Source organism: Myotis nattereri, assembly GCF_964212035.1.
Source record: "Myotis nattereri genome assembly, chromosome: 14".
NCBI lineage: Eukaryota > Metazoa > Chordata > Mammalia > Chiroptera > Vespertilionidae > Myotis > Myotis nattereri.
The window spans coordinates 12,567,737-12,586,508 of NC_138089.1; the positions used below are offsets into that span (position 1 = coordinate 12,567,737).

The 18,772-nt window shown below is 43.2% G+C and overlaps 1 protein-coding gene across 2 annotated transcripts in view; it reads right to left on the reverse strand.

Moving 5' to 3' along the window:
• The window catches only part of SYNPR (synaptoporin), a 264,572-nt gene that overhangs the window by 80,312 nt on the left and 165,488 nt on the right, over positions 1–18,772 (reverse strand). For both annotated transcript variants that reach the window (XM_081105760.1, XM_081105761.1), the window contains one exon: positions 12,414–12,538. In XM_081105760.1, the coding sequence (XP_080961886.1) occupies positions 12,414–12,538 (125 nt within the window). The remainder of the gene's footprint in view (positions 1–12,413; positions 12,539–18,772) is intronic.

Consider the following 18,772-nt stretch of genomic DNA (forward strand, 5'->3'; position numbering starts at 1 on the left):
ATGGCACTTGTTCTTCCAATTTGGGATATTATGCTTCACTTTTTTTGTCTGACAAAAGGGAACATTAAACTTTATCATTCTTTAGACAACGCTCACTCTGTGAAGAGACTGAATTCCATCTTACAGACCATGGTAATCATAGTAGTAATTTCAGGTTTGACAATGGTAAAGGCCACATCAGTCTAAGATGATAGCAAAAAAAAATCATATTTAATTGTGCATTCTCTGTAGTATTTACTCTTAACAATTGCTTGTGGTGACTTGTGAAAAGATGGGAGAAAGCAGTCCCTTCTCATTTTGGTGAGGAATAAACTAAACATAGAAATAAATAAAAATAAATGATTGAAAATTAACCCAAAGACAAGCTCTTTTATGATATTTTGTATCTGTGAGAGAACAGGAGTTGGCAAATGAGTTCTCTTTGCAACCACTATTGGGCAATGTCAACATTTAATGAGGGCTTATTGAGCACCATGATGTAAACTAATTTGGTATATGAACTCCTCAACTGTCCTATCATACAGTGTAAATATTCATTTGTTAATTTAGGCAATTTGTTATAGGCCTCCTTTTCAGTAGTAGAGATTAATAAGTCTTCATTCTAATTATCTGCATTGTGACTCTGGGTGATGGTCATATTGGATAAAGATTTCAGGGACATTAGTACAAATTTCTGCATAACCAAAGACTTGCGGTGGGTCTGGGATGAGCCATATAACCTCTCTGTGTCTTAATTTCATCAGTGTTTAGTATTCTTTTATTTTGCTTTGATGGGTGATTCAAAAGAAGGAATTTTCTTCTGCTCTTTTGTGAGAAGGTGATGATTAGAGCTGTTTTCTTACTCTTTTTTTTTTAGTCCTCACTGGAAGATATTTTTTTCCATTGTTTTTTAGAAAGTGGAGGCGAGAGAGGGAGCATGAAAGATAGATAGGTAGATAAACACTGATGTGAGAAAGACACATTGGTTGCCTCCCGCACATTCCCTGACCGGTACCACGGATCGAACCTGCAACCCAGCTATATGCCCTTGACCAGGAACCAAACTTGAGACCCTTTGGTGTGGCAGGCTTGTGCTCTAACCACTGAGCACACTGGCCAGTGCGTGTATTAGTATTATTTTAAAAGACTAAGCTCCATGAAAAGATTACCTATTCTTTTTTCATTTTTAAATTTCAGTCATTGCCAAGCACAGTACCTGGCACTATGTTGAATGTTTGTTGTATCAATTAGTAAATCTCAAAGGAGTGAATTGAATAATACTAATTTAATAAAGGAACTGGAGTGGGAGAAAGTGATCAGGTTCAAATGCCAGAAATCAGATATAAAGAATGGCCCCAGATGGCGTTGCTCAGTTGTTGAATGCCAACGTATAAACCATGAAGTCACTGTTGGATTCCCAGGCTGGGCACTTGCCCGGGTTTCGGGCTCAATCCCCAGGAGGGGGCATGTAGGAGGCAGCCGGTGGATGATCCTCTCTCATCATTGATGTTTGTATCTCTTTCTCCCTCTCCCTTCTTCTCTCTGAAATCAATAAAAACAAATATATTTTTTAAATGGGCATACTGTTTAAAAAAAAATTTTGCCAGGAATATAAACGTTCAATAATTATATTATAAAACATGTTCATTCTCACTGATAAATAAATGTACTTATAATATTCCATTTTGGGAAGATTGTGGAGAACTAGGCACCTTTATACCTCCTTGGTGGGCATATAAATTGCTTTCTGAGGAGGAATTGACAAATTCTATAAAAATTTAAGACTTATATACCTTTTGCCCCAGAAACTTATCTTAGAATGAAATTATGAAACTAAGTTAGTTGTAGCATTGTTTATAAGTGAAAAAACTGAACCTAAATTTCCACCAGTAGGTGATTGGCTTAGTAAATTATGGTCTTGCAATAAGTTATAGTCTTGCTATGCAATAAATTATGGTCTAGTTATGAGGCCAAAAAAATGTGGTGGATCTATTAAGGCTGACATAGAAAGGTATCTACAATTTTGTAAAATTAAGAATTTGGAAAATAGTGTTTACATCAGAAACAGTTTGCATTAAAAAATGAGTACATGCAAAGAAAATGTCTAAAATGATAGACCTCAAAACTTTAGATAGTGATTATCTCTGATAAATTACATTAATGGGGATTCTGATATTTTACTTCATTCAATTCTGCATAATGGGATTTTTAGAACAAAAATGTGTTCTTTTTTCTAATAAAAATATATTCTAAAAAGTGTAACTGTTTTAGATGATGGGATGTAAGGTGATGAAAGAAATGATGGAAAATGAAGCCCTTGGTGGGTATGCTAAAATAAAACATAAATGTAGGTTGTTAAGCTTAATTCTCAGCTAGCTTCTAACGAGTCCAAGAGCCGACTGAGTACAGGGAAGTCTCAACTCTGCAATTAGGAAAAATGGTTCTCTGTACTGTCCACTGATTTCTGACATCTCAGTGTCAGATGAGCACTTTAATTAAAGCTCCTTCATCGAAATGAAGGATGTTCAAGTCTCCTGATTAGTATCTGGGGCCTCTTGACTCCAACTCCTGCCTCTCTCTCCATTCACCCCCTTGCCAGGGAACTGAGAACCTAAGCCCTTTGGAATAACTTTGTTCTTTGAAAACCCTGTCATCTATGTGACTCCTTAACACTCAGTCTCCAAGTGACAGCTGCTGCTTTAGCACAGAATCTTTTAAAATAAAAAATAAAGAGTTCTACAAACTGTATCAGCCACAGGTAATTTATTTCAAATTCTAAATAGCTGCAAGAAGAAAAATGGGTGATTGTAATAGATCCAGCCTGGAATTACTTTTCCTTCAGGGTTTATTGTTGGACTTGGGAAATCAACTGGAAAAGTAATTCTGAGTCCCAAGGAACACCATGTCCCTCAGAACCATTCCCTAGATCCCTCTCGCCTGCCCAGCTCGCCTGTCTGTGGGGCGCAGGCTATACATCTAGGGCTGATGAAAGGAGTCTCTGCAATTGTGGGGGTTTGTCAGCTCAAAGACCTCACTGCCGCTGGTGAAGAGCCTGGTATTAGCCAAGCGCAGATATTCGAAGTCTAGCCTTGCCACTTGGCCGATGCATGACCTTGGGCAAGTCACTCGACCTCCATGAGCTTTAGTTTTGTCACCTGTCAGGTGGGGTTCAGAGAAGCTACTTCATAGAGATGTTGTCTCATGTGGATGTTATCCTATATAATAAAAGCCCAGCGACCATAATGGCAAAACAACCAGAGTGACTACTCGACCAGTCACTATGAGGTGCACTGACCATCCCTCAGTCCCCCCCCCCCGACCCCTGCAACCCCGCCCCCCCCCCAACCCCGGCCAGCAGGCTCCGATTGCCAGATGGCGAACGGGAACTGGGGTGGGTGGTGGGGGATGTGGGCAGTGCCAGGCCAAGGCCCCTGCCCCGCCAGTCACCCCACATACAGAGGCAGACCTGCGGCGGGGGTGGGGTCAGCAAGCAGGTGGAACGGCCGGCCTCTCAGTCCCTTCCCCTGGCCTGCAGGCTCCGGTCGCTGGATGGTGAATGGGGAACCAAGGTGGGTGGCGGGGGATTCGGGAGGTGCCAGGCCAAGGCCCCCCACCCACATACAGCGGGCAACCTGTGGCGGGGGCGGGGCCACAAGCAGGCGAGACCAGTCGACCTCTTGGTCCCTCCCCCCCACCCCCAATGACAAACTGGGAACCTGTGTGGGTGGCAGCAGGGGGCAAGGCTGGCTGCTGGCAACCGGGGAAGATGGTCCTGATAGCGGACTGGGCCTAGGGACTGTACCCAGGCATGATTTCGCGCTCTGGGCCTCTAGTGATATAATGATATGCTTTGCACAATTCTTCTTAGATGGGAAAATTATCAATAAATAGCGGCTTTTACTTGATGATGATGATAATGATTATTGTCATCACCTTCATCATCATCTTCATGATTTTCATTATTGTTAGAAGAGAGTTTGGGATGGGAGTGAACAACTCCATCGACACACCCATGGAAGCCAGAAGATGTGGATAGGTTCCAGGTTGAAATTTACTAGCCTCTGTGCTGCTCCGCATAAAGGGAAATAAAATGGTCTGGCTCTGCCTGTTACAGTGTTGTTGTGACAAGGGGATAATGACCATAACAATAACTGTCAATCGTAAACACACACACACACACACACACACACACACAGAGACACAGACACAGACACACACACACACACACACACACTGAAAGAATTAACATATTTATCCCACTTCCTGATTTCTACCTTTATTTCCACGTGGCCTGGGGGGAAAGGCCACTACTATTTCCACCTTTTTGAGGGGGACATGCTCAAAAGCAGATTGTGAGTTGTGGGGGGAGGTAGTACAATTGATGTAGGTTTCTCATTACTATCCAGCTTAAATTACCATTTGCTTTTTTTTTTTTGGCAGTTTATTCTTTTCCAGTCTAAGAGTAACATATGCCCCAACTAGTAATTTGGGAATAACAGAAAATAGAAACATCTATTTGCTATTCACACACTTGTCTTTTATCAGACAATTGTAGCTTGAAGTTGTACCTATTTCTCCTTAAGTTACCAGTTCTCCAATTTCTGTGTCTAAGGATCATTTGGGGACTTTGGTAAGTGCCGATCCTGGGCCCCAAGGCAGTAACGCTGACCGGGTAGGTCTGGGGCAGGATACTGGCATCTCCATTTTTCACAAGCGTTCTTTTCTACGTGATACAAATGCAGGTAGGGGCACATGGAGAGTCTGAGGTCCTGACTCCTGTGCAGGCCCCTGAGTGCCTGCAGCTGGATCCTCGGTGGGGAATCAGGAAAGTGAATCCCAGCCTTACAGACGTCACTTCTCGAATCCCAGGCTCTGAGGCTTTTACTTTTCAGTTCTGACTGGTAAGCATCTGGCAAGCCATCAGCTTGAGCTCTTGCCTCCTTTTTGTTTGACCAGTGGCCCCGAGAGACGCCATTCTCTCAGGGATGGTGGGATGGGGAGGAGAGGGAACGCAGGTCTTTGCCACTCAACTGACACCTGCTTGATAGCTCCAGGGGCCGCAAAGAATGTTCCAACATTTCTCTGGTTCCAGAAGAGCAAGAAACAGAAGGGGCTTCATGGGACCAGGGATCAGGCATCTAACAGTTTCAAGGGACAGGACATACATGTAGCTGTGAGTGGGATGCTTCCTTCGGGCCTTCCTGGGCTGTTCAAATAGCCCAATGCCTTTGTCCTTTGCTAGGAAACTCACAGTCAGTCTCTCTTTCTCTCTCTCCCACCCCCATTCTAGAAATGATAACAGATGCAAGGAAGAATGGGTTTTTATACCTTTCCAAAAGGTATAAAATTTTGCATCCTAGGCTGTGGAGCTTCTCCCAGGTAATGAGGTGCTGCCCACCACACTCGGCCATGCCCGGCCTGGAACACTGCAGAGTGTGACCGAGAACTACAGTGAGGCTCATTCAGCGCCCGCTGACCTCATCTCTGCCGCTTGCCACCTCCCCTGGGGAGCTCCACAAACAGCCGCCTTGGTTATATAACCTACGATCATCTTCAAGACGTGCTCCAACCCTGATCTTTAGAAGCCTGTTCAGATTTTATGCAAATAGAACAAATAGCTGAGCAAGCCCCATGAAGTTGAAAGAAAGAGACCTGTATAAAGTAATTCTGTTGAATTTTTACATTTCTTTCTGTTTTCTCTGAAGTAGCAGTGGCTGGGGCACTACCAGCCCCTCTGGCCGAGGGCAAGTACAACTGTGCTTCTAGTTTCATGTAATTAGGAGTCTCAGGTCTCATTCTCTCTTAAGAAAGCTTCAACCCACTTTTCTCATTTTATAGATGAAGAAACTGAGGTTCTGAGAGGAACTCTGTGCTAGTCATTGCTTGTTTTCTCCTCAATTCCATGCTTTGCTCCTCTCCTGCTCTGCTCTGCATCTCTGGGGCCTGATTCCCTTAACAACTGCTTTCCAGTTAGGTTTCCCCAGTGGGAGCTCTGGTGGGAGATGGAGGGCAGGAGCAAGGGAGAAGCCAGGGTATTTCTCCGCCTCTTCCTCTTCCTCTTTGGGCAGCATCTCCAGCAGTGGCTGCATCTTTTCCTTGGTTCCTGCTCCTCCTGGAAGCCTCTGTGGTCCCAGCTTCTACCACACAAGCCCATCTGTGCTTCTAATAAGACCATCTCCTCCCTTTATGCCTCTTACCCAGGAGTCGGTACCCAGGAGTCGGTAAACTTATTTTTTTAAGGGCTTTATGAGCCAGCAGACAAAATCGAGGATATTGTGTTGGTAGTTATGTAGTGCTTACAATGTAATCATTTGAAGATTCTTAGCTTGTGAACTATAAAACCAGGCAGTGGGCTGGCTGAATTTGGCTCATGGTTGGTACTTGCCAACCCCTGCTCTAGCCATCAGGGTGTGGGCAGCTTCCCACAGGTGCTAACCTCTGGATTGCCTCTTGGTTCCCTTTCCAATCATCAAAGCTCTACCTAGTTCCTTCCTTGTATTAGTTGAATAAACTGAGCCACCTAACATGAGCTCTCTTTTGAATGGGCCCTGACTGATATATATATATATATATATGACTTGTTTACGCCCCTAAACTCAGACATCTGGCCTCTGCACCTGCCCTCTCCTCTCTGGAATACTCCGCCCTGATCTCTCCCAGGCACCACTCTCTGGCTCTCCCACTCTTACTTCTTGCAGGTCTGTGATGCAATGTCACGCCATCAGGGAGATTTTCCCAGCAGCTCATCGAAAACAGGCTTCTCCCGCTGGCCCCTTCCTGTCCTCTCAACTTGACCATGTCACTCCCTTTGCTCAGGACTTTCTTTCCGCTTCTCTTTTGAATGGCTTGGATGCCATGTCCTCAGGGAAGCCCTGCTGGAGTGTTTATAGCTGGGTATCCTTTAACCCTCAACACCCATCAACACCCACTTTCCATCTCTGAACTATGTTCACCCTCTTCTTAGAAATGACCACTACCGTGTGTGTGTGTGTGCGTGTGTGTGTGTGTGTGTGTGTGTATCTTTACTATCTTTCTCTCATCTCCTTATGATTATAAATCTCACCAGGGAAGGGTCCTGTACACTTTACCAACCAATATAAACCAAGCCTTACATAGTTCAGGGCCTTGTACACTGTAGGTGCTCAAGAAATATTTATTGAGAGAATGAATAAAGGATCCAACATGGGGTCACTCACTGATGTAGGAAAGATGATTAGAGAATCTCCCCCTTGTATGAGAGGCCATCAGCTGGCCACCCGGATCTCTCTGGCACCCACCATTTTGGTATACAAGGATGGTCTTAGGTGAGCATCCAAGATCTCTGCCCAAAGGCTTTCTTGGGCTGCAAGCACATGCTTGGTTGGCCATGGTCAGAAGCAACTTTTGACCAATGGCCAACAGGAGTAGGTAGATAATTACCACAGCTTCATCGCCTGCCTGATTGAATTCCTGTGAAGCATGTTACCCACAGTTTCAAGAAGTCTCGGTTTCCCCAGTTGCCCACAGTGGTACCTTGCCCATTAATCCACTCTTTATTGGCTTTCTTCCTTTCCCTGTCTCACTCCCCACACTTTACTGGTATTTCCAGGGATCACCTGTCCAAAAAATTACAAATGTCTGTATCAGAGTGGGCTTCCGGGAGAACCCAAACCAAGACATCCTTCTATCTAATTCTCCACCACCACTCTTCTTTTGGGGAAGTATTGCAACAAGAGTTCCAAACTAGCAGTTACATATGTTGGGCGGCAAACAGCAGAGTGGAGTGAAAGTAGAATAATTTGCCATTTATTATTTTTTTCATTGGACCCATACCATGCCAGCAGCCATTTTGCCCCATTTCCTGTGATCTCTGCAGACATTCCCTACATATGATAGCTCCTCTCTTCGCTGCAGAAATCGCTGTCCTTGTCTTTGGCTACAGCTGTCGTCTGGTGCCAGCTCCCTGCGCGAGGTGCTATTAACGATGTCAACAGCCAGGATAACACACCTGATGAACACTTGATGTGTGCCAGACTCTGGGTTACACAATTAACTTAGATGGCTTATTTGAACTGCCACAACCACACTCTGAGGAAAGTGATACATTTTCTTCTTATAATCAGGGAAGCTAAAGCCAGGGGGGTTATCATTTGCTCCTCTGCTGGGTGGCAGGACCGGGATTGGAAGCCAGATGTTTGGCAAGAGTTCCACTATCAGCCCTTTAGCTGCTCTACCTTCAAATCTCCCCAACTCTGTGCCCCATGGAATCACTGCATCTCATCACACACAAAGTTTACTTTAAAGCACACTGAAGTGAGATACTGTAGTAATGAAGTTTCTAAAACTTTAGCCAAAAAGAGTGAAATCCTTTGGTTCTGAGAAACAATAAAGGAATGCTTAAATGTAATTGCAAATGAAGCATTTTCTGGACACAAGATATATAAAAAAATTGCAGCCCTTAACATACTTACTTTCCCCGAATTGGCCCTTATGGTAAAATAAAAAGTATTGTTCATTATCACTGCTCTAGCGCGTGGATCTTAAGGAAAAAATGCCTTTCCCCCGACAGAGCCAGCATTTCTAGATAATGGCCCGGACTCCACAGCTCGCCTGGCGTCAACCTCCACCTGTGCCCACGCTCCAAACGGGCGGAGGGGAATTCTGACGCAGAACAGGTGGCTGGAGTCACAAAAGGAGAACTTTGCACAGTGGTGCCCAGATGAGCAGCCTCAGCTCATCTTTCCCTCCACACGGAGGCTCATCCTTCTAATTTTCTGTTTCAAGAACCACAAGACTCACAGTTTCATTCTTTCATCCCACTCATTCCAACAACCAACCAGCATCACGCTGACGGCACCAAGCGCGCTCCGTCCTGTCATTTTGGGAGGTTTCCATTCTCCTAATAGTTTAATGAGAAAAAAACCCCAAAAACGAAACTAACAATGAGCCTGATAATAATACCTCCAATGACAACCCAGATACGCTTTATAGATAAGAACTAAGAGCAAGTTAATAAATGTAAGACAGTTAAATATGTACACACCTTTCAATGTTGCCTATTGGGACAGAGAGGGCTGGGGAGCTCCCATTCTGGGTGGAATATCACATAATAAAGGGATTATTTTTGTTAGAGTAATTTTGCTATTTAAGTAGAATAATGATTTCTTTTAGTTCTCTCATTTTAATTACCCTTTCTTGATTATGAAAGTAATAATAATATACTAAAAGAGACCTTATTGAATGCTATACCTTGGGTTAAGCATTTTGCATATGTTGCTCATTTACTACAACACTACTGTGAAATAGGTGACATTGTCTCTGTTTTTCAGATAAGGAGCAGAAACGGTAAGCAATTTTCTTAATATCACACAGCTATGCTAGTAAGTAGTAGCACCAGGGGGATTTGAACACAGGCAGTTTGTCTCTATAGCTCAAGCTATACTATGTTTGCCTCAGTACATTCACAGTGTAAAGAATCTCTAAAGCTTATTGTAGAATATCTGCAAAAATTAGACAAATGTAAAAACAATACTGTATTTAATTCACTCATAATCTCACCACCTAGAAATCCAGAAGTCCTCCCCAAAAACTTTTTGGTCAAAAAGTTTTTACCAGATTAGTACATTTTGGTAGATGAGAAAACATCTAATGTTACTTGTTCATCTTAACCACAAATCAAAAGGAAGGTCAGGTGAGAAATATTTCATTCCCATAATAAAGTGATATTGTTGCTGAATGTAAATTCCTTTTGATATGAGTACATGTAGTGGTGTGAAGGAGTCACATAGTTTGGCATATTTATCGGAAGCAGCACAAATTTATAAAAATCACCTAGCATTTGCTAAATTGATATTATCCTACATGTGATCATCTGATAAAAAAAAGTTAAGTAGCTTCCTTTGAGGTCATTTACAAGAGATAGCCATCCCCCCTTATCGGAAATTTTGCTTTCTACTTTTCAGTTACCTATGGCCAACCAAGGTCGGAAAATATGAAATGGGAAATTCTAGGAATAAATAATTCATAGGCTTTAAGTTGCGTGCTGCTCTAGGTAGCGTGATGCAACCCATGCCATCGGTGCCCGTCCTGCTCAGGATGTGAATCATCACTTTGTCCAGTGTCTCCACGCTGTAGACGCTCCCCGCTACCTCCCCCCGCGATTCGGTTATTAGATGGACTGCAGCAATATGGCGGTGGCTGTACTCAGGTCATCCTTACTTTACTTAATAATGCCTCATTCGCTTCAATTCATCTCATCACATGGGCACTGTATCATCTCACATCCTCACAAGAAGGGGGAGTACAGTGCAATTCATGCATCTTTTATCACACCACATTGTTACAATCATTCCTTTTTATTGTTGTTAATCTCTTACTGTGCCTGATTTATAAATTAAATCTTATCATAGGTATGTATTTATAGGCCCTATAAATACTATAGGGCCTGGTACTCTCTGAGATTTCATGCATCCACCGTTGTCTTGGAATGTATCCCCTGAGGATAAGGGAGAACTACTGTAATTGTTTTTGTTCCAATGACTTGGCATTAGAGTTTATTGTGTTCCTTATGTTTGCAACAGACTGAGTAGTTTGAAGCAGCTGAGTGCTCTCATTTTATTTCAAGATTATGATCAAATCATTGGCAATGGCTTATGAAGTTCCAGGAGAAAATAACTTTTTTATGATTTACATCACTAACATCTTGCTAACCCAACTTCTTTTGATACTAATGACTTCAAAATAAGCTGCATAAGTTCTCGATGCCGTTGCTTACTACTCAGATCTTCTCCAAGAAGATAATGGCACAACACTTTAAAATATCCAAATGTATCATTGAAGTTGCACCTCTAGTGAGACCTAGCCTCTTTGGAATGGTATGTGTATTTCCTAGATGGGCATTAATTGGACAAAGCTGCAAGGCACTCTGTGGGCTGAGTAAGTTCCTGAATAGTAGACAGTAAATGTTGTACAGATGTGATAAGCACAGTGGCAAAAAGCTTTCTTGCTTTTTAGAACAATAGTTTAAATTACTTCTAGGAGACCTAGGGTTCTGAGGAGCTTTCCCAGGAATAGCACAGCAGGGTAGGGTTGGGTGGAGGGTAAGAGAGTGCACTGGGTGCGGGTGCTCTGTGTGTGGCAGGAAGAGGGCTGAAAAAGAATAGCTGGATGTTTCAAGCCCCTTTCCTCCCCTGCTCCAACTTTCTCAATAACTCATTTCTGTGCTTCTCTCGGTGATTCAAAGTGTGCATTAGAAGGGTGAAGTGCTAAGAAGTCTTCTTAAACTTATTTGACTATATAATTTTTAAATTCTTCCCTCCCACTTGGTCACCCTCCTTCTTTTATTCCTTCCTTAGAAACATGAAGTACCTAGGGCTCCATGGAGAGACTTGGGAAAGTGCTGCACTTGCCCACGTAAGAAAAGTGCTGAGGGTCAGTCTCTACCTTTCTCTGCAATTCTAGGGCCAGGGCCGTGTCTGGCTCCACGTGGTTATTCCACGCATGTCTGTTAAATTGAAGTAAGCAAGAGAGTGCACTCATAAGAGGCAAACATTGTGTTGAAAGTTGTTTGTAAAAACATCACTCTACTTATCTGGTGCCAAAAATTTGTAAGTAAATTATTTCAAAATTAAATATAATTAATCCCCATTGGATCTGGATTGGAATCACAACATGTCTGATTCAAGACAAGCCCTGGCACATATTTTATGAATAAGGCAAAGACAAAGATAAGGTATTACCTTCAGTCTGAATTTATAGAGATATTGAAGAAATTATCTCAAGCTAAGTATAGCAATAGATACATGAGCTCTGGTTTTAAAACAACTGGTCTCAACCCAGGTGGGCTCAAACCCTGACTCTGCCATTTACTGGCCGAGGGAATGTGAGCAAACATATCTGTGCCTCAGTTTCCTCATTTTTAAATGGCGACAGTAATTGTGCTCCACTCAAAGGTCACTGTGATGACTAAATGAAATTAACAAGTAAACAGCAAGTAAAGTGACTGACACCTGGAAATAATATTAAAAATTAATCTTATTAGATACATTATCAGCCAATATTGCATAGTCAGTATGAAGTTAGAGATGACACTAATCCTATTTAGAACTTGGGAGATCTTAAGATTGGGACTATGGATGGGAGAAAGGATTGTATAACTGAGGTCTCCCTGTTGATAGCCCCCAATACTGGACTACTTGTAGCAGTTTTTTGGAGGAGAATCAGTTCTGGTTTGAAGGTACAACTCACACAACTCATCTGGTTTGAAGGTATAACTCATCTTCTCAGGGAGGGATAGCAGGTGGGCATTTTACTTGTTTGGGTATTTTGTGGGCTCAGGCAGAATTCTTTCTGTTTACCCAGAAGTCCCTGGGAGATGGCATTATTTTTTAAGAAATGATGGAAGGAAGATAGTGTCCTCTCTGCGTGGCCAGCAGGCATGAGCCACCATGCCTTACCTGAATGGGTAGGCAAACGCTATGTCAATGCTGAGGTCACTGTCCGTCTTGTTGACACAGTCCACACTCAGCCGCAGGCCTCCAGAATAGCCACCGCATGTTGAAAATGCAAATATTGCAAAAAGCTGTGAAGAACAAAACAAAAATTATTAGTATGATGCTGATCCAATGAGAAATATCAGCAGGAGCTTCGTGGTGGATTGAGAGAGGTTATGGTTCTGCTAACGTTTGGTTCAGGCTGGAAGATGAAGGCAGGGTGATGGTGGAGAACAGGGAGGTGGCATCTGCAGAAACAGTCTGGACAGCTAGAGTGACTTCGCCGGAGATAAACTGATCACGAGGCCAAACACCTGTGTTTGAGTGTGTAAAAGCTGCCAGGCCTCAAAAGGTGGAGTTGTCATTTCACACCAAAGAGTGTGGAAAGCTTTGCACACCACGGTGTTAATGATGGACACCTCCAGGTGGGAAGAATTTGAGGTGTCTCTGGCTTTCTTCTTTTTGTTTATCTGTATTTTTCTACAATAAACATGTTTGTCTTTCAAAATAAGTAATTATTAAAAAGACAAGATCAAAATTTTTTGTTATGATAGTTTTAATCAAGATAAAGCATGTGAAAACAATGCTTTGTTTTATTTTGACAATAACTCATAACCCTATATAAAAAAAGCCTAATATGCAAATCAACTGAATGGTGGAACCACTGGCAGAATGACTGGTCGCTATGATGTGCACTGGCAACCAGGGGGCAGATGCTCAATGCAGGAGCTGCCCCCAGCTCGCAGGCCCCAGGCTAGCCAAGGCAGGTGCCAGTGGGGGCCCCCTGATCACCCCACAGATTGCTGGTCATGCCTAGGGACCCTACCCGTGTATGAATTTTGTGCACTGGGCCTCTAGTCTTCTATAATAAAAAGATAATATACAAATTGACTGAACAGCAGAATGACTGGTCGCTATGATGTGCACTGACCACCAGGGGGCAGATGCTCAATGCAGGAGCTGCCCCCTGGTGGACAGTGCTCTCCCACAGGGGGAGCGCCACTCAGCCAGAAGCCCTGAGCCAGGCTCACAGCTGGCAAGCACAGCAGCGGTGGCGGGTGCCTCTCCCACCTCCTTGGCAGCACTAAGGCTGTCTGGAGTGGGCCTAGATGCACTGGGCATCTAGTTTATAAGAAGAATAGATCTTTTCCAGTTGTCCAGAAAACAAACTCAGCATATGCATTTAAGAGCAATTACCATAATGTATTTATAACTGCAGCTTACTTACTACTTATATCATCAGTTTGTTTTAATCCTTAAAACAGGGGTCCTCAAACTACGGCCCTCGGGCCACATGCGGCCCGCCGAAAACATTTATCCGGCCCGCCAGGTGTTTTTGCCACCGCTGCCTGTCCTGCTTAGCAGCCGACTCATCCTGGGCCCACAGTGCGCATGTGTGGAATGTCTGAGGGACAGTGAACTGGCCCCCTGTTTAAAAAGTTTGAGGACCTCTGCCTTAAAAGCACCAACACCAGAAACAACTTGATCTGTATTTACTGTTGACATGCTTTTATGTTTACTGATTTTAAATAGAAAAATATTTTTTAATTGCTCTTTCTCTTCACATCTTTAATATAAAGCCTTTTAGAGATGTGTTGTTGGCTTTTTTTCCATTATACCCTTCCATTCAGACACTTCATATCACTGCTAGAAAGTATAAAGAAAAAGAAAGGCTAGTAAAAGTATTAAGTGAAAAATATTGAGTTCAGAGATTACTCAGACCCTCAGGATGATGTTTATATATAGATTTAAATATAGATTTTTCAACAATACCACTAAAAGCTTTGAGAGGAAAGAAAGTAAGACTTGCAGCCTCCCTGGGTGTTTCCTCTAACAAATGCATTAGTTCTTCCATTGTATCCGCCCGCTCCATTTTGGTTTGTGCTCCACTCCTGCATGTGCCTCAGATGTGAGTGAGATGCCCACTCTTCACGTGTGGCGAGGACACACTCACAGAGCTGGGGCTGAGGTGATGAGCACCGATAATCCACTTGGACCACGTGGGCTATTGCAGGACCCTTTGAGAAGTGCAAAAATCTTGTGGGGCTTCTAAGTCATTACAATTTGTACTGAGACAAATAAAGATTTTTTTTTGCCTTAACTTTATAGTTTGACAAAGCTTTCAGTTCCCAATATATAAATCATAAGTTAATCCTTTAGTTGGGTTCAACATTAGCTGAAAAAAGAATAGGAATTTTGAATTAATAAATATTTGAATTTTTCTTATGATCAGAGAATTTTAGATCTAAAGGGTTGGGATGAGTAGGTGAATATCTGAGAGGTGCCAGTTCAGAGCACCAGGTCTCGGTGTGTGTGAGCCTCAAGCCAGCCTTGGTGGTCACATCTCTGTGTGAGTTGCTCTTTCTAAGTCAACTGTTGAAAGATTCAGCTGGTTAACTATTAATGTCATGGGCTAGCCTGGTACAGAACTTGGATCTGGGAGAACTAAGCACTGACTTAGAAGCAGAATCTCAAAGACGTCTTCAAGAAAGAAGATGGGAGGGCAGGCATAGCCGAAGATGGCAAGTAAGAAAATGCCAACTTTGTCCACTCAGGGTAACTAAATTCAAAAGAATTTCTTTGCTATTAAAAAAAAAAGGCAATCAAATGCATTTACCACACTGACCCACACTGTAATATTCCCATTTATTTTAACTTTTGGAATTCAGCTTCTTGCCATAGGTTGGGGTCCCTATTAGCAGGGGTGTGGAATGTCCGGCCCGCAAAATCATTTGGTCTGGCACCGCCAGGGCATGATGGTTGAATTAATGAAATGCTTGACCAAATATAGCAGGCTAATTTTTAAGTTGATAATTTGTATAGCCCCTGAATGATATAAATATCCAAATGGCCCTTGGCAAAAAAAAAAAAAAAGGTTCTCCACCCCCCCGCCCCCACCCCTGCTATCAGAAACACTAGCTCACTTTGCATTGCAGGAGGAGTTATTGATGCCTTACAATAACTATAAGTGAACAGGCTCTGGAATGTGACTTTGGCATTGTTGCTTAATTTCCTATGTCTTGGTTTCCTCATCAATACAATAACATTGATATGAAGTCCTCTGGGTCATTTTGCTATTCATAATATGAGTAGACAAGAAGGCTGCTGGTGCTGGTAAGATCACCAGGGCCTGCTCAGGAGGCAAAACAGGTATTACCCATAACACCTGCCGCCTCACTCAGTCAGTGAAGGAAGAGCCTCAGAACTGTCCGTCCCAATTGGCCATTTAACATTAGTAGGCAAAGGCTGGTTGATGATACAATCTTCATGAGGTAAGCAGTCTTTTGTGGATCACTTTTTGTGTGCATGGCAGTTTTGAGTCGTTAGTTTTTAAAATCAGTATTTTAAAAATGAAAATAACTTGACCAGAAAACTATAGTAGATATGGTCATAACAAAATGGGTTTCTATGTGTTAGTGTGTGTACAACATTTAGAACAGATCCTGGCACAGGATAAGCACTCAATAAATGTTCTCGAATGTTATTCCTGTAAATAGATGTGGATGAGCGCCTTCATAAGATGTTCCATCAAATAGGATATTTAGACTTATTCATCCCTAGCCAATCTATACAACCACCAGGCACAGTGAAGCAAGACCCAGGCACTCCAGAAAAACTGATCATTTCTGCTTTTACTGCTTTTCTTCCTAGTTTGACTCACAGGTGGACTTGGGAGGCATTCAGAAGCTACTGCAACCCACTCTGCAACTCTGGGGACGAAGCCCATGAATGTCAGGGCCACAGGGACCCTGATCTCTTGTCGCTGCAGCATGCATGTGCCTACTTCTCATGACCAAGTGCTCCTCTGGCAGCTTTGTATTGGTAGGAATAAAGGGGAAGGGAGTTTAATTGTTCAATGCTCAGCCCTTGGTGTCTTGTCAGGATGGCACCTCTGGCATGTCTTCCAGAAGTGGGAATGGAGTGGGGGAACCCAAGCCCTGTGGTGTGGCTGTGGCGATAGCACTCCCTATCCAAGCTTCCTCACCTCAAAACAGGGAAACCCTCTGTCTCCCTGAAACAAGGAGAGAATTAAATGAGGTGGAGTAGGTACTCATGTGCACCCCCCTCTCAATTCATGCAGAGATTCATGTGGTATTTACACACGTGTAAGGGTTGTGTGCGTGATTAGTATTATATTCCTCTATTAAAGATGTGGCCCAATAAATAGTATGTCTTCCAACAGTTCCCTGTTTTAAAAATTCCTTGAAATATTGAAGTGTAGTGAGTTAGAATAGAGGGTAGAAAGACAAATCCTGGTAATTTCAGCACTGAATGGCTACAGAGACGTTGCCGTTACCATTCTGTCTTATTTTAAAGTGCTTTATATATAGTAAGATATTATTAATACCACCATGTAATGAACTTAAGATGGAATGATAATTATGTATTTAATTGGCTCAAAATGTTAAATGCACAGAAAGCAGGCATCAGACTATTGAAACCACACACATCACTGTGGTTTTATTTTTAACTCCTTTTGAGTTCTGAGAACAAGATGTTGTATGGGAGTTAAATATGATGCCCGTGGGATTTCTGGTTAACTTTCTCCTTTCCCCACAGTCCTTACTGATTAAAGGGAAACCATACTGTGTGACCCATACCAAATTCAATAATATCATGAGGTGAGGATTAAACAGATAATATCTGTACAACACGCCAGCGTCAGGCCCTGCTGAGCGAGGGACATATTACAGGGATGGTTGATTCTGTACTTGAGAGTGTGAAATCAACTCCTTCAGAGTACATCAGCTGAGCCTGGCCCGGAAGCTAGAATACATTAAGACAGTGGGGAGAGGGAACTGCAAATTCTTTGAGGGTCAACATTCTCTTGGTGACGAATGGAAACCTAGAGTGGAAGGGACCTTTGGAAATCCTCCCACCAATTTCCCTGCCCAGCCGCCCACCCTAGGTGGTGACACAAGAAGTCCTGGCATCAGGCAGACCAGAGCTCGGGTCCCATTCCTGGCTGTCTACACTGAATGAGTTCACTTCTCCACCCTCTGCATTCCCATCTTTCCTAAAACCCCCAATTCTCCTCAAACAAAGCAGGCTCCTCACCTCTAGCACATTCCAAGGTATCAATACCGTGACCACTGGCCCAATCACTTACTTCCCTTCAGTTCAGGAGACCGAAACAAATCTCCTGCAATAAACTCTCATTTTACTACTGTCTTGAATGATGTATGGCTCGGTTCCTAACAACAACATATTACTCTCTAAATGGACAGAATTGGCTGGTGGAGACCCGCCTTGCTTGTAGCCTGATTAGAAATACACTCAGGTGGATAAGAACAGAAGAATTGCCTTGCATTTTCTGGCTTGATAAGTATCCACAAGCCAAAATCGCCCATAGCAGGAATATCTTTGCAGTTAATGAAACTAAAGATTTTCCCCTGGAAATAGGGCAAGCAGCTCCCTCCTTGGAACTGATTGACCCACATAAGGAAAATCAATGAAAGCTGCTATTACTACTTCTGGTTACTTTGCAAGGCATAGTTGAAAGCAATGGGTTGGAAGAGGACAGGCAATCAAGCTGATTAATGGCTCTCATAGGACTCTGTAGCCTGCAGTGATGTCAAGGAGGGGACCTTTTCCAAGGCCTGATACACAACGTCAGGCATGAGAGAGGTCTGGGAAGAAGTAAGTGGGAGTAAGGAGACTGGTTGCAAAAGGTATTGGGAGATTGGGACCAACTACTGGTACTCATATTACCACCAAGCAGTGTGTGCTGACAATCAGATAACCAGAGAGCAAAGCTTGTATTTATAGCATTTACCAATTGCCATGATGTAAATATACCCACCATGGCCAATTCCCAACGTAATACTTCTGAACTTTGGTTGGGAAGAGAACTGCACAACCCACTGGGTTCCAACACACTACTGCCACCAGGGGACTTCCTCTGACTCTCCCCTGTTGACAAGAACCTTGGGCTGATTTCATTGAGATACAATTATTCATTCTTTGACCCATTTACCCACTCAATCTCTCATTCACTTCTTTATTGTAGCAGAGGTTGTTGATGTTTCACCTAAACCCCCTTGCCCACCCTAGAGGCCACCTGCAGCCTTAGGGGGACAGTCCTTGTACACACCAAAGGCTTTCCCTCAAACACCCAAGTCTCTCTACTGAGGGCTTTCTCGGGGAGCAGGAATGTGCTCAGCCTGTGACTGAGGCATCAGGGAAGTCCCTGGGAGTTAAGTCCATGGCAGCTTCCAACCAACGTGTCATGAAAATTAGTGGATAAAACTCCAGCGCCCTTGCACCTCTGTGGGGGAATTTTCAGGTGTGTTCAATAGTTTCTTATAGGATTCCACCGAGGT